This window comes from Bos indicus x Bos taurus, chromosome 1 (genome assembly GCF_003369695.1).
Source record: "Bos indicus x Bos taurus breed Angus x Brahman F1 hybrid chromosome 1, Bos_hybrid_MaternalHap_v2.0, whole genome shotgun sequence".
Classification (NCBI taxonomy): domain Eukaryota; kingdom Metazoa; phylum Chordata; class Mammalia; order Artiodactyla; family Bovidae; genus Bos; species Bos indicus x Bos taurus.
In genome coordinates, this window is record NC_040076.1 from 58213069 (window position 1) to 58229584 (window position 16516).

General features: G+C 38.4%; 1 protein-coding gene across 1 annotated transcript in view; it reads left to right on the forward strand.

The window, feature by feature from the left end:
* Nucleotides 1–16516, forward strand: part of ATP6V1A (ATPase H+ transporting V1 subunit A) — a 59434-nt gene that overhangs the window by 16804 nt on the left and 26114 nt on the right. The window contains exons 2-3 of the mRNA XM_027522678.1: nucleotides 12164–12258; nucleotides 16000–16128. Coding sequence (XP_027378479.1) covers nucleotides 12174–12258; nucleotides 16000–16128 — 214 coding nt within the window. The 5' untranslated portion in view covers nucleotides 12164–12173. The remainder of the gene's footprint in view (nucleotides 1–12163; nucleotides 12259–15999; nucleotides 16129–16516) is intronic.

Here is a 16516-nt window from a genome sequence, read left to right on the forward strand (position 1 = left end):
TATGTTTGTGTTATAAACCTAGGCTTTAATATAGCATTATGCATTATTCTTTAGAAGATGGATATTCTAGGAACAGTTGCTTTTCGGTTGTTCTACTTGCTCTTTAGTTTATGAATGGTCTGTTCTGTCATGTCTTTTTCATCTCCCTTTTGCTATTCTAATATAGAGTTCGTTAATAATGGAAAAGAGGCATCCCAGGCTGTTCTTTAAGGTGAAAGTATTAGTCACTCTGCTGCTGCTGCTGCTAAGTCACTTCAGTCGTGTCCGACTCTGTGCAACCCCACAGATGGCAGCCCACCAGGCGCCTCTGTCCCTGGGATTCTCCAGCCAAGAATACTGGAGTGGGTTGCCATTTCCTTCTCCAATGCATGCTAAGTCGCTTCAGTTGTGTCTGACTCTGTGCGACCCCATGGACAGCAGCCCACCAGGCTCCTCTGTCCATGGGATTCTCTAGGCAAGAATACTGGCGTGGGTTGCCATTTCCTTCTCCAATTAGTCATTCAGTTGTGTCCAACTCTGTGTGACCCCATGGTCTGTAGCTTGCCAAGCTCCTCTGTCCATGGGATTCTCCAGGTAAGAATACTGGAGTGGGTTGCCATGCCCTCCTCTGGGGATCTTCCCAACCCAGGGATTGAACCCAGGTCTCCTGCATTGCAGGCAAATTCTTGACCGACTGAGCCACCAGAGAAGCCTATTTTTTTAAGGTAATAAAGGTTAAAGTTACTGGCTAAAATAAGGTCTTTTGAATTATTTGGTAGTAATCTCCAGTCCGTAGCTCTCATCTTGAGTGGGTTGCTGAAGTCTCAAAACCTGTTTTCCTAATCAAACAATACCTGCCTCCTACAACTGTTGTTAAGGGTTAAATGAAATGTGTTTCTTTTTTAGCACAATGTCTGGAGTGTGATATGTGCATAACAAGTAGTAGTTTATATGTGTTTTTAATTTCAGAACATTTAATTGAGTTACTGATGTGCAATGTGGAGGGAAGGGAGGGGAAAAAAAATGATAAATATACTCCTTGAAGGCAGGCAATCTGTTTGTATGACAGTTTTACCATTGGTCATAGGATTCTAACCTATAAATTCATACCATAGAACTTATACACTAAATACAGTATTCTGTTATTCTGGTTAATACAGAATATCACACTCAGCCCAATTTTATTTGTAAAATTTTGAAGTGAAAGGAATCTGTGATTATTTCTAGAAATGCTATAAAGGTTGTTTATGGATAAGCTTGTCATCAAACCATAAACATATGTAGTGGATACATTTTGAATTCTCCATCCAGCTACTTGTCCACTGGAGCTTTTACCGTTTCTATTTCTTATACAGGGTTCGTTGTATTTTGGTAATTGGAGGGATGTATGTGTTTGTGCACTCAAAAGATTTCACTGTGGTAGGAAGAACTCGTTCCCAATTCTGTTAGTCCAGTTTGCCATCTGTGATCATTCTGTACTTCTCTATTCTGATTCCCACTTGTGCCTGCACATTTCCTGTAATCCATCTCACTAATTTTTATAAGCTAGTTACATAATGACCTTATATTTGCCTTTATTCTTAACCTTTTGGCCTATTTTTTTAAAAAATAGCACATTGAAATGTATATATCGTATAAAAATATTTATTCTTGAAACCCTCTCCTTTCTGTTATGTTGTTAGATTTAGTGGACCAAGAAAGAAAACAAGGACCTAGATGCTCTCTGCCTTTTAGTTTTGCCGTTCTTAGCAAGGCGGACTGTCTGCTTAAATTTGCTTCCTTCAAGGTCCGAAAAGGGCTGCCTATCCCATACAGGTGACCAGAGTGGGCTGCCATATTCCAAGGGAGTAAGTGTTTCTCATGGCCTATGTCTTTTAAAAGAACAAAGAAATCAGAAATCATTCCCAGAAGGTCCCCAGTAGACTTTGCCCTACCTCTTACTGGTGAGAACATTGTTTCATGCTCGTTTCCAAACCAGTCATTGCCAAGGATACTGGAATAATACCTTGATATTTAAGGTTTTGCTATCACAAGATAAAAAGGGGGAACTAATGTGGCAATAGTAACCTGCCACATAAGCCTTTCTAATGGCACTGTTCAGTAGGTAGGTTAAATAAAATGAATAGAAAGGTGCTTCACAAAATTAATTTTTGTACTATATAAATATAAGGTAATATTATTAGCTGGAATTGTACCAGTTCTGCAAGCATGAAAATATTAAACAGGATCTTGATGCCTTGTCCCAGGAAGATAGACTGTGTATGAAAATAAGTATTTGCTTTTCTTCATCTTCAAAAAGAAATAATCTTCAATCAGTTGGGTAGAATGTATTTTTCTAAGTGTTACACTATTAATGAAGTACCCCAGTATCAGTGAAGGATTTTGTATATAAATAAAATATTGCCTTGGAACCTTGATATTATCTTTTACATAACACTTCACTCTTGCCCCCAGTACCTGTATCATCCAAGACTGGTACTAAAACCATTTCTGGGATAATGAAGTCACTCAGTGTTGTGTATTAACCAGCAGCAATTTGTAAGGCATCTTGTGAGACAGAAGGAAGGGAACGGGCCTCTGGTGTCGTGATTTGCCACTGCAGTGTTCTGCAGTGTAGGAGGGAGGCTGATGACTCATTATGTCGGATGGTTGCCTGTGCTAGCTGGATTTTTCCCTGTCTACAGCATGACTTTTTTTTTTTAATCTTTCACCAATACGGGGGAGGGGTACTGTTTCAGTTTGTGGCTATTAGAATATTGGTTTTAATTGCATTTGCTTTTTATCCTTAAAACAGGAGTCCAACAGCTAAAGTCATTGTTTAGAATATAATCATTGAGTTTATTCTCTGTGAGCGCAGGCACATAACCACATTGTTTTCACGAAAGCAACAGTTTTTAAAGTAAATATCACACTTTTATTTTTTAAACAATTGAAAGCAACAGTAATAATTGCATACTGTATTAGAAAGGAGTTATGACAGCATATAAAACTTGATGTAGCATTAAATTGCATCATAATTGCTTGGATCTTATGGTGATTTGGCATAAGATTAATTTACAGTATAATCTAACTTGCAGTATAGTTTGCTTATGGCAAAGTTGAACTGTTTTGGGAGATTTTTATCTTAAAACGTCTTTAAAAGCCCATGCTTTTTTACAGAAAGACATAAGCATTCAGTAGTGAAGCAGATTTTAGTGGAGTTTTTAATTTTCACTCTTTTCATAGATAATAATGATGGGTGATTAATGGATACAAATTAGTATGTTATATGGCCATGTTTATTAAACTGCTATGTGCTTTGCCCTATTCAGTGATGAAGTCAATATGTCTGCCTAATTTATCATTTTTATTTTATTTGTGGAAAGGAAGTACTTCTATCTTTTTCTTGTAAAACATACATGTATATCATGAAGGAGAGGGCAAAACTTGTTTGGATTAAGAGGATATACAAGAGCATACAAAGAATTTCCCCGATTACAGTTGACTGCTGTAATATCCTATTATCTGTCAAGATTCTGGAGAAATGGTGGGAGGATATTTATTTATTTAGTGTTTACTTGTTTTTCTGCAGTTGGGGTACTTTGGTGAAAAAGCTTTAGAATTATAGTCTCTATCTATCTGTATGTATGTGTATCCTTACATCAGCTGCAGAATTACAAATTTTAATGTTCAGGAGAGTCTATTACCTTGGACTAAGCCTCTTGGAAAACCTATATGCAGGTCAGGAAGCAACAGTTAGAACTGGACATGGAGCAACAGACTAGTTCCAAACAGGAAAAGGAGTACATCAAGCTGTATATTGTCACCCTGCTTATTTAACTTATATGCAGAGTACATCATGAGAAACACTGGGCTGGAAGAAGCACAAGCTGAAATCAAGATTGCCGGGAGAAGTATCAATAACCTCAGATATGCAGATGACATCACCCTTATGGCAGAAAATGAAGAGGAACTAAAAAGCCTCTTGATGAGAGTGAAAGAGGAGAGTGAAAAAGTTGGCTTAAAGCTCAACATTCAGAAAACTAAGATCATGGCATCTGATCCCATCTCTTCATGGCAGATAGATGGGCAAACAGTGGAAACAGTGTCAGGCTTTATTTTTTGGGGCTCCAAAATCACTGCAAATGGTGATTGCAGCCATGAAATTAAAAGACACTTACTCCTTGGAAGGAAAGTTATGACCAACCTAGGTAGCATATTGAAAAGCAGAGACATTACTTTGCCAACAAAGGTTCGTCTAGTCAAGGCTATGGTTTTTCAAGTAGTCATGTATGGATGTGAGAGTTGGACTGTGAAGAAGGCTGAGCGCCGAAGAATTGATGCTTTTGAACTGTGGTGTTGGAGAAGACTCTTGAGAGTCCCTTGGACTGCAAGGAGATCCAACCAGTCCATTCTGAAGGAGATCAGCCCTGGGATTTCTTTGGAAGGAATGATGCTAAAGCTGAAACTCCAGTACTTTGGCCACCTCATGCCAAGAGTTGACTCATTGGAAAAGACTCTGATGCTGGGAGGGATTGGGGGCAAGAGGAGAAGGGGATGACAGAGGATGAGATGGCTGGATGGCATCACCGACTCGATGGACGTGAGTTTGAGTGAACTCCGGGAGTTGTTGATAGACAGGGAGGCCTGGCATGCTGCGATTCATGGGGTCGCAAAGAGTCGGACACGACTGAGCAACTGAACTGAATCCTTGAAAGTTTCTCCAAGTGCTTAACTGTTAAGAGGTTGGAGCCTGAAACTTCTGGAGCAAGGAAACATTTTCCAGTATCAGCAAATAGTACCTTAGACTTTTCCCCTGTGACTACTGGTGCTGGGCTCTATCTAAGGTTTATGTTGGAGGAGGAGGAGCAAGTTCCTTTTAGAAACTAAGACTTCGGTTGTATGGAAACCTGAACTCTATACTAATTGCTTGACTTAACCTGAGAACTGTCATATGGGCCCTGCTTTCTAAATCCACTTTCGTATTGTTTTTTCCATTTCAAGAAAACAAGCCAAAAATTGTAGTGCTTCAAGTGTGAGTCTTAAACTTCAGTTATCCAGGGACCAATTATTCAGCTTACTCATTATTTAAATATTTGGGTTCTCTTAAATCAGATGTCTAGAAGGAAGTCTGGTGCATAAGGCAGCCACCTGTCTGTATCCGTGACTCTACATGTGTCTTATTAATCTTTCTTCATTTGCTTTGTTTTTAAGGTTACACATTTGAGAACTCAGACAGTATTGGTATTTTTTCAGTCTGACTTATTTCATTAAGAATAATATCCTCTAGGCTCAGTGGCAAGATTTTCTTCTTTCTTATGGCTGAGGAAACTGGTAGGGCTTCCCAGGGAGCTCAGTGGTAGAGAATCTGCCTGCCAGTGCAGGAGATGCAGGTTCATCCCTTGGAAAAGGAAATGGCAAGACCACTCCAGTATTCTTGCTAGGGTAATCCCATGGACAGAGTAGCCTAGCAGGCTACAGTCCATGGGGTCACAAAAGTCAGACAGGACTTAACAACTGAAAAACAACAATGTTCAATTATTTATGCGTACGCTGCCTTCTTTACCCATTCATCTATTAATGGGCACTTAGGTTGATTCCGTATCTTGGCTGTTGTAAACACTGATTTGTTTAAAAATAGGATCATCTTAATTTGATATAATATTAATCAGATGAATGCAAATTTGTGGATCTGGTAAAAAGTGTACCTAAGAAAATACATAGAATTATCACCTAAGACTTGATTTTCTTATTAGTTTGATGTCAGTGTTCTTAATGCCTGCTGTCTTTGGCGTAAATTAAACAACATATGCCTAAAACTAAAGTTGAAAACTAGAGAATCATCAGTTTCCTATGGTGGCTAGAATTATCCAACTGAGTAATAAATCCACAAGGCAGCTGAATCATGAACAGACTCATTTGATTTCCACAAATGACTGCTCATACATTTCGAGGTTCTCATTGTTTAAAGGGAAAAGTTGTAAATACCTATATTTTAAAAATCAGAACAGATACCATTATTGCCTCATAAACATTTCAGAACACCTTCGTGACCCCTAGGAGATTTGAAGCACCTGTAAGAAAGTTCTACTGTATGCTCTAATGTCTCCTTAATCATCTTTGAAGTTTCAGTTTATTATCCTCTAAGTCATCTTGTCCTGCCCAAGTTTAGGTTAGATCCTCTGCTTTATACACTTCTAAATCTCTCTGTGTTGCTCCTATGAGAGTACCTTTGTCAACTTAATATAACTATGTTTGCTTTTATCCCACCAGGCTAGAAACTCCTTGGGGAAGAGATTGTGTCTTACTCCATTGTATTTTCAATCTGTAATCTGCACTTGGCATATCAGATCAGATCAGATCAGTCGCTCAGTCATGTCCGACTCTTTGCGACCCCATGAATCACAGCACGCCAGGCCTCCCTGTCCATCACCAACTCCCGGAGTTCACTGAGACTCACGTCCATCGAGTCACTGATGCCATCCAGCCATCTCATCCTCTGTCATCCCCTTCTCCTCTTGCCCCCAATCCCTCCCAGCATCAGAGTCTTTTCCAATGAGTCAACTCTTGGCATGAGGTGGCCAAAGTACTGGAGTTCCAGCTTTAGCATCATTCCTTCCAAAGAAATCCCAGGGCTGATCTCCTTCAGAATGGACTGGTTGGATCTCCTTGCAGTCCAAGGGACTCTCCAGAGTCTTCTCCATCACCACAGTTCAAAAGCATCAATTCTTCGGCGCTCAGCCTTCTTCACAGTCCAACTCTCTCATCCATACATGACCACAGGAAAAACCATAGCCTTGACTAGACGAACCTTTGTTGGCAAGGTAATGTCTCTGCTTTTGAATATGCTATCTAGGTTGGTCATAACTTTCCTTCCAAGGAGTAAGCGTCTTTTAATTTCATGGCTGCAGTCACCATCTGTAGTGATTTTGGAGCCCAGAAAAATAAAGTCTGACACTGTTTCCACTGTTTCCCATCTCTTTCCCATGAAGTGGTAGGATCGGATGCCATGATCTTCGTTTTCTGAATGTTGAGCTTTAAGCCAACTTTTTCACTCTCCACTTTCACTTTCATCAAGAGGCTTTTTAGTTCTTCTTCACTTTCTGCCATAACAGTAGTGTCATCTGCATATCTGAGGTTATTGATATTTCTCCTGGCAGTCTTGATTCCAGCTTGTGTTTCTTCCAGTCCAGCGTTTCTCATGATGTACTCTGCATAGAAGTTAAATAAACAGGGTGACAATATACAGCCTTGACGAACTCTTTTTCCTATTTGGAACCAGTCTGTTGTTCCATGTCCAGTTCTAACTGTTGCTTCCTGATCTGCATACAGATTTCTCAAGAGGCAGATCAGGTGGTCTGGTATTCCCATCTCTTGAAGAATTTTCCACAGTTTATTGTGATCCACACAGTCAAAGGCTTTGGCATAGTCAGTAAGTAGAAATAGATGCTTTTCTGGAAGTTTCTTGATTTTTCCATGATCCAGCAGATGTTGGCAATTTGATCTGTGGTTCCTGTGCCTTTTCTGAAACGAGCTTGAACATCTGGAAGTTCACAATTCAATTAGGCAATATTAACTTACACTAACAGAATAGAGTTAGTAGTCATCAGTATTTTCTCTTATGCTTACTGTTTGGTGCTTCACAGCAATCCCAGCAGATTTTACAAATGAGTCTCAAAAGGTTGAAAGAATTTGATTTACTTGAGGGCACAGTTTTTAACTTCAAACTCAATTTGTCTGACTCAAAGCCTTGGTCTTTGTTTCTCAATAAAAAGAAGCAACCAGAATAGATAAAGTGGTACTCTTGAAGAGTTACTCATATGACATTTAGAATATAGTTTTTAGTTTTATTTGTTCTGTTTTAAAAGAAACATTGACATTGTAAAATACTTGAGAACAGGGTATAGCCTCAGGGGAGAAGGAGCTGAAAAAGGCTGTCCTTTCAGGGACAGTTGAAGACACTAAAGAGAATTTCCTAGGAGAGGGAGTATACTCTGTGTGGCTACAGTAGTTGGAAGAAACAGGGCCAGAGGGTACAAGTTATGAGAAAGTGTTAATAGATTTAGGTTGGATACAAAGCAACTCTCTTAGAGAAGATTTTTAAAAATAGAATAGTGTTTTAAAAATTGAAGCCCTTTTTAAATAATAGGTATTATTTATGAGAGTTTTGTAAGCATTTTACATCTCACAAGGAACATTTTTTACAAAACTGTAATTTAGTCATAAGCCCAGGGTAGGGGATACGTCAAGGGAAGATACAAAGAGATTCTGATTTGTCCAAGATCTCCTGCCGCGTGTCACTGGTAGAATTAGGATCTTTCCTAAGCGTGACTCAGTATTTCATGCTATTTCCACTTTAAAAGGCAGATGACCATGTATCATAGGAAATAACCATATTTGAGGAAGAAGTTAGACTGTATTGTTACAAATTTCTCTTCTGACTTTGAAAATCTTTGATGTTCTGTAGATTAAAATTTGACTTCCTTTGCTTGTTCACTACTTCAAAGCCTTTGCCTAACCCATCTCCCAAATAAATGCTTATCTTTAAACTTTGTTTTTCTCTTATCTAAGTAGTTTCTAGAAAAACTTCCGTCTTTTAAAATTTAATTCTAGGCTTTTGCAGTCCCATTCCTCCTTACTCAACAATCCCTTCTGTATCTTTAGGAGGCTGGAAAATCCTAACAAACCAGTTTCCCCTTTTCTTTACTTCCTCCCTCAACTTCCCTTCCTCCAATATAACTTTCCTATAGAATCCAAAATCCTTGATTCTTTTATGCTGACATATGTGACTATAATAAATATTTTTCATGATTTCCAATGACTTATGCACTAACTTCATCTTTGCCAATAAATGACCAAAGTGATGATAGTCTCTTTTCTATCACCATCTTTTATCGTCTTTAAGGTATTGGTACTTATCTTGCCCCTTTGCTCATATCCTTCTCACTTGGAAGGTCTCCTTTATTGCCATGTGGTTTTGATCTTTGTTTTTACTCTTGCTTATTTCTTTAATCACTCTTTAATTCTTCCCTGTTAGCTCTGTCCACCATCCCCTTTCTGAAAGCACCAAGAGTATCAAACCAGAATTCCACTGTTAATGACTTTACTGTTACACTCCCCTCCCAAATTGCTTGACACCTTGGTTTGTTGTTCTTGTTCATTTGCTCTGTCATGTCTAACTGTTTGCAACCCCATGGACTGCAACACGGCAGGCTTCCCTGTCCTTCACCATCTCCCAGAGCTTGCTCAAACTCATGTCCATTGAGTTGGTGATACCATCCAGCCATCTAGCCCTCTGTCATCCCCTTCTCCTCCTGCCTTCAGTCTTTCCCAGCATCAGGGTCTCTTCCAGTTCTTCGCATCAGGTGGCCAAAGTATTGGAGTTTCAGCTTCAGCATCAGTCCTTCCAATGAATATTCAGGATTGATTTCCTTTAGGATTGACTGTTGATCTCCTTGCTGTCCAAGGGACTCTCAAGAGTCTTCTCCAACACCACAGTTCAAAAGCATCAATTCTTTGGTGCTCAGCCTTCTCTATGGTCCAACTCTCACATCCATACATGACTACTAGAAAAACCAGTAACTTTGACTAGACAAACCTTTGTCGGCAAAGTAATGTCTCTGCTTTGGTCCATCTTGGTTGAAAGTGGAAGTTACTCAGTCATGTCTGACTCTTTGCGTCCCCATGGACTATACAGACCATAGAATTCTCCGGGCCAGAATACTGGAGTGGATAGCCATTCCCTTCTCCAGGGGATCTTCCCAACCCAGGGATCGAACCCAGGTCTGCAGTGCAGGCGAATTCTTTACCAGCTGAGCTACCAGGAAAGCCACCTTGGTTAATGGATTACAGATCATGTTCCAAGAAATGTAGGATTCTGTAGTGATCCTTCAGTGGCTCCAGAAAGACTGGAAAACATTAGTCTACCCTGCCTGAATGAATCCCCGAGGCTCAGGGTTTGATTTTCCTCTCATTCTGTATTCTTTCTTTCTGGACTCAACTCAGCCTTGAAGCTTACTTTCCAATTACTGGTTCCTCCAACTCATCCCCATTGGTTTACACTTTTCCCACAACTGAATCAGTTTCTCCTCTGCTCCTTGTGTATTATCATTTGAACACTTAAGTAGTCTTGCTTTATGGTACAGTTGTTTACAGCTAGTGAAATCTCCTTTTATTCACAATCTTTATTCCCTAAGTTTAACACAGTACCTTTTCCTTGGTAAGAGCTTGGTAAACAGTTAATGAATTGAGTCCATTTGTTACCAAATTAAGTTGTATGTACCCTGCTCATGCTGTAGCCCCCTGAGGCCCTCTGCCTCCATGGGGAAGGTTTTTTTTTCCCCCCTTTCATGTTCCGGCAGCCAAAAAATGAAACCAAAGCGGAACGGAAGCAACACAATCTTTATTCAGTGGCCAGAGAATGGAGAAGTGGGAACTTAGTTCAGTAGTCAAATTGTCCCCTTAATGGCAAGAAGGATTTGCTTTTAAGGAATAAAGATAATAGGGAGAGGAGTAAGACTAATCATGGGGAAGTATATGCATTAGTTTTCTGGGAAAAAGGCAAGGTTTTCCTGGAAACAGACACCACCACCTTTCTGGCTTTTGGTCGGTGACTTCCCTTCATGGCTGCAGGTAGGAGTGTCATTTTGTACACCAATGTAGTAAAAAAAAATCACTGTAGAAAGAGATTTAGGGTCTTTTGAAGATCAGATTCATCACCATCTTGATTTCAGTTTTTTGATATCCAGTTTTTTGTTTTTCTCTCCCTATAGCTTCCTTTGTGTCCAGACCCTGTGATTAAAGATATGTTAGTTCCTGTTCAAGGGAGGGGTTGGTTGATTTTGAGCAAGGATCTGGTGACAGCTCTGGTAAAACATAGACGCAACCCATACTATTTCCAGAGCTTTTTAACTTCTCACCATGCCTGCTTCCCCTCTCCTCTTAATGTTAGATTGATTAAACATCATTCTTCTCGTAACAATCTTTGGTTGTTCCCTGTTGTTTGTAGGATAAAGTCCACTAGGCATTCATCTCTAGACCCACAAATTAATCTCTACCTTTGAATCCTTATTTCTCACTGTTGCAGTGCAGTTTTTTATTGCAGTCAGGCTGGTCCATGAACTCTCCTGAAATTTTTATTTCCCTTCTTTTGTTCTTGTTATTTCTCCACCTGGTATGCCTTTGCGAGCCTCCTTTTCCTTTGCTAATCTTTGAACTTTTAGTAAATAAATGCATATTATTTGGTACTTTATTATCTATTGATCTGTGACCTTTTCTTTAAGGTTGTTAGGAGACATTATGTAGCTTTTTATCTCTGCATGTATTTTATTTCCTTTATTAAATTGTCTATAATAAGTTAGACCAGCAATTACAAGGAAACTTTGTGCTCTGGGATCTGTAACTAGTTTTCTACTTGGACTCAGTACACTGTTTGGGTCTTTCAGGTTGTGCATCTTAAACTAGATAAATTGAACTAAATTTCCTAAACTGTTCTGTATTCTGCTAAAGGCGAGGGGTGGGGGGAGGTAGGGATGATCACAGAAACATTTTAAAGATAGATTATACGTTTAAACATTTTTTTTTAAACATAAGATATAATTTGTTAGATGGTAAAAAATAAAGTAGGGAAGGAGGGAGGTATGTTTCAATTTTAAATAGATGGGCAGATAGGCAAAAAGGCCTCTCAGAGTGTGGGATATTTGAGTGAAGACCTGCAGGAGGTATAGGAGCTGACATCCAGGTGAAGAGTACTCCAGACGAGGGGAATAGTGTGTACAAAGACCCGGAGACAGAATGTGCGTGTGTTTTGCGTAATAACAGAGTTCCATGTTTATGCAGCATGATAAAGGTAAGGAGTAGTTGGGGAAGTCAGAGAGCTAAATGGCAGGGCAAGATGTTGCAGGGCTAGAAAAGCCACTGGAAAGACATCACTTTCCTTGTTACAGTCCGTGGGATATTTTCTATGGAATACCTTGTGTAGGGATACAATTCTGAGTTTTAATAACTATAGACTATATAAAACTACAGTTTTAATAACTGTAGACTATCCGAGAATGAGGTAATTTTAACCAAATCTTAAGAATTTTATATTCTATTTTACTTTGAAGAAGTGGTAATAACTCAACTATACACCAGAGTTCACTACCTATATTGGTTCTTTTGCTTTAAAGTTTCTAATTATAACTTAATTTCTTTTTTATTATAGGTAAATTAACATGATGGATTTCTCCAAGCTCCCCAAAATACGTGATGAAGATAAAGAAAGCACGTTTGGTTATGTGCATGGGGTCTCAGGACCTGGTGAGTAATACATAATAATCATAATAGTAAAAATCCCTAATATCAGTTAATATCTTTTCAAGATGTTTTAGGCAGAAATACACAAGTTTCTCTTCACCTATGTAAATTCTGTCTTTAGAAGATTTCATACCTGCTGTAAGACTGAGGCAATACTTCCATCATAAGGGTTACTATAACATTTATTATCTAAATTTAATAATTACTATGTAAATGTATAGATAGTGTTACCTGTCTTAAATTTTTTGTTGTTGTTAAATCTGAAGTTAAAAAGCTATAAAGTTTATAGGTTTTATTTTGTGATACCTAAATGTCTATTAATGTGATTTATATTTTAGTCATTGCTTTTAGAACATTTCTCGGAAATATCAACCATGGCTCTTTGCATGTATAAATCCTTCTGAGTGATGATTCAGATATCACGTAACTAGCTACCTGTAGCAAAATAGTCTTATGACATGATAATGAGAATGGAAAGCAGTTTATGTTTGTTTTGCCCACAGCTTGGAGTATTGCATTTTAAGTAATAAATAAATCTCCTCCTAGTATTAAGTTTGTTATTCCACATTTCCACTGCAAATGTGATTCAGTTTCTGTTGGTAAAACTACTCATTGATTTGTAATCTTTAGTGCCGTGAAAATTCACTTTTCCTTGTCTTTTTATAAACCTCATGTTGTAGTCTTTTTGATGTTCTAATCACAATAGAGGTGATGGTGCTTTTGGGTGTTAATACAAGTGAAGATTATCAGTCACTGGGCCGCTTATTTCTCCCTAGTAAGCTTCTACTGCTTAGAACTTGGTGTTTGAGCTTGAATTTTTAGCAAATAATATATTTCACTATTTTCAATCTCTTCACCATTCAGAGAAACAATTTTTCACCTTGATGATCATAAAGCCTTTAAGGAAGACAGACTGTACGTAGGAACTTTTAGGGAAAAGGCAAAGAACACTCTCAGAAGAGTTTAGGTGAAAATATTTTTCTGAAATTTGTCGACACTTTAGTTCTCTGTGGTATCTCAGTGTGGGCCTCCCGGGCGGCACTAGTGGTAAAGACCGTGCCTGCCGATGAAGGAGACACAGAGATGTGGGTTAGATCCCTGGGTCGGGAAGATCCCCTGGAGGAGGGCATGACAAGCCACTCCAGTATTCTTGCCTAGAGAATCCCATGGACAGAGGGGCCTGGTGGGCTACAGTCCATGGGGTCACAGAGTCGGACATAATTGGAGTGACTTAGCCCACATTTCTATGCTTCTTAATTATTCTTATAGATACAGAGGTAAATATTGATAAAAGAAATAAATTTCCATTGTTCTAATGTAAGTTAAATATTAATTCCCTAATAGTTTCTACTTGAATATTACCTAATTCATAGTTCTAATTAATTGTATCTGAAGGCTAAATATTGAAATAGACTTACTCCATTGAGGCCTGCGCAGGTCCCAGCCTGTCTGTGGTTTGGGGTTGCTATCTGCCTCATAGAGCAAAGTAGAGGCTTTGTCTTCTGGGAAGACAAAAGTCGTCTTCTCCTGAAAAGACCTCTTACACAGTTAGCATTGGCATCTTCCAGGAATAGGAGGGCAGGAATTGAGACCTTAGGAGTCTGGTAGGGAGAGGCAGAGATAGAAAAGTTGAGCTTCTAGGGAGATGACATTGGTTGTAACTAGAAAGTTCAGAGTAGGGTATTGTTACCTCCAGAACTCGTCACTGTTAACTCTGTCTGGCTTCGTGACAGTCATAAAAATGGATTCCTTAATAAAATAATAATACAGTTTTAAAAAAAAAAACCACCATAGACTTATTCCTATACATACCTGAAAACATCCAAACTTACCCTCCTGCCAGAAAAGTAACTTTTGCTTGCTGGGCAACATGATCCAAAATAATAAGTGCAAAATCTAATATAGTATTTATAAGAAATAGGAATTCTTAATGAGGCTTTCACCCAGCGGTCATGACTGATTATAAATATCCTGTTTGTTGTTCTGCTCACTCATGTCTGACTCTTTGTGACCCCATGAACTATAGCTTGCCAGGCTCCTCCGTCCATGGGATTCTCCAGGCAAAATACTGGAGTGTGTTGCCAACCTACTCCAAGGGCTCTTCCTGACCCGGGGATCAAACCCGCATCTCTCGCGTCTTTTTCCGCATTGCAGGCGGATACTTTTACCACTGCACCACCTGGGGAGCCCAAATGCAAATGGAGTTTTTCTAGGTAGATCTGTCCCAGAAGAGTTTCAAGAACCACTGGTATAAAGTTAGAAACTAAAGTTGTTGTTTTATGTGATATTTCTCAGAAGAATCGTGAAAACAGAGCGTGCTGATGATTGTTAGTTTTAGTCTTTTATTATTATTTTTTCCAGTACCCACCATTCCTTGTATTATAGCAACCTAGACTGATGAAAACTTGCCTCAGTGCTACTAGTTAAGAGTTCAATGTATATTTGTCATATAGAACTTCAAAATGAAAATAGTATTCATGTGTATCATGTAAACAAGTAATCTTAGCCTAAAGCCTAACAAAATTTTATTCTGTTTATCCCATCTATGCATATGCTAAAAAATGTGTCTTTTTGATTAACAAAAAGAAATGGAAGAAAATATTTGTAGTGATGTGACTATCAGAGGGTTAATCTACAAAATACACAAAAAGCTAATGTAACTTAATATAGAAAAACCAAAACAATCCAGTCAGAAAAATGGGCAGAAAACCTAAATAGACATCTTACCAAAGAAGACATACAAATGGCCAACAGGTACATGAAAAGATGTTCAGTATCACTAATTATTAGAGATATGCAAATCAAAACCACAGTGGGGTATCTTCTCACAGCAGTCAGAATGGCTGCCGTGAAAAAGTCTGCAAATTATAAATGCTGAAGAGGGTGTGGAGAAAAGAGAACCCTCCTACACTGTTGGTGGGAATGTAAATTGGTGTAACTACTATGGAAAACAGTACAAGTTTCCTTAAAAATAAAAAATAGAGCTACATATGATTCAGCAGTCCCATTCATGACTGTATATCCAGAAAAGAGGAAAACTGTAATTTAAAAAGATACATGTACCCCAGTGTTCATAGCATAACTATTTATAGCAGCCAAAAACCAGAAGCAACCTAAGTGTCCATCAGCAGATGATCAACTTAAGAGGATGTGGTGTATATACACAATGGAATGTTATTCAGCCATATAAAGAATGAAATATTGCCCTTTGCAGCAACATGGGTGAACCTAGAGAATGTTAGAAGAAAATCAGACAAAGATAAATATTGTGTGATATCCCTTATATGTGGAATCTAAAAAATAATACAAATAAATCTGTATATGAAGTAGAAACAGACACTCATAGAAAACAAATTTATGGTCATCAGTGGGGAGAGGGAGGGAGGGACAAATCAGGAGTATGGGATTAACAAATGCAAACTACTGTACATAAAATAGATAAGCAACAGTGATTTACTGTACAGCACATGGAATTATACTCAATGTATAATAATCTATAGAAAATAATCTGAAAAAATTATGTATATATCTGAATCGTGTTATATACGTGAAACAAACACAGTGTTTTAAATCAAGTATAATTTTTTTTAATGTACTTTTTGAGAGACTGTGTGTCCCATAGGAGGTGTTTTATGTTTCCTATAAATATGTGAGAGAAGTGTATTAACAAACTTACTGGGTATTTTAATTCTGTGGAACTGTTCAGAGTCTTGAGTCATTAAAACACTCATCTGCTCCTTTCAGTGGTTACCGCCTGTGACATGGCAGGCGCAGCCATGTACGAGCTGGTGAGAGTGGGCCACAGCGAGTTGGTTGGAGAGATTATCCGATTAGAGGGCGACATGGCTACCATCCAGGTGTATGAAGAAACTTGTATCCTTTTTACTTCAATTTCTGGCCATTTTCTACAAGTCAGAATTTAAAGATTTTTGGCCAAGGTAAAAGCACCACTAGTGATATCAGAAACATGGAATGCTGGTATTTTGAAGAAAGCTGATAGATAGACATTTATTGAAAGGTACTAGAAATTAGTGCTCTTATTTTGAGAAATCAGTATTATCTCCTGAACTTTCATTTCTGTTAATATTTCAGTGCTGTTATTCTTATGCATTACTTCTCTGACTACTTAATTAAGTTTTATTTGGGACAGCTTTTTTGCCATGCAGAAATATATGCTTACAGGACCTCTTCTCTCTATGTCAGTATTGGAGTGCTAATTCTAAACAAAATCACCTGAAATTTTTAATAAAATTAAAAGTCT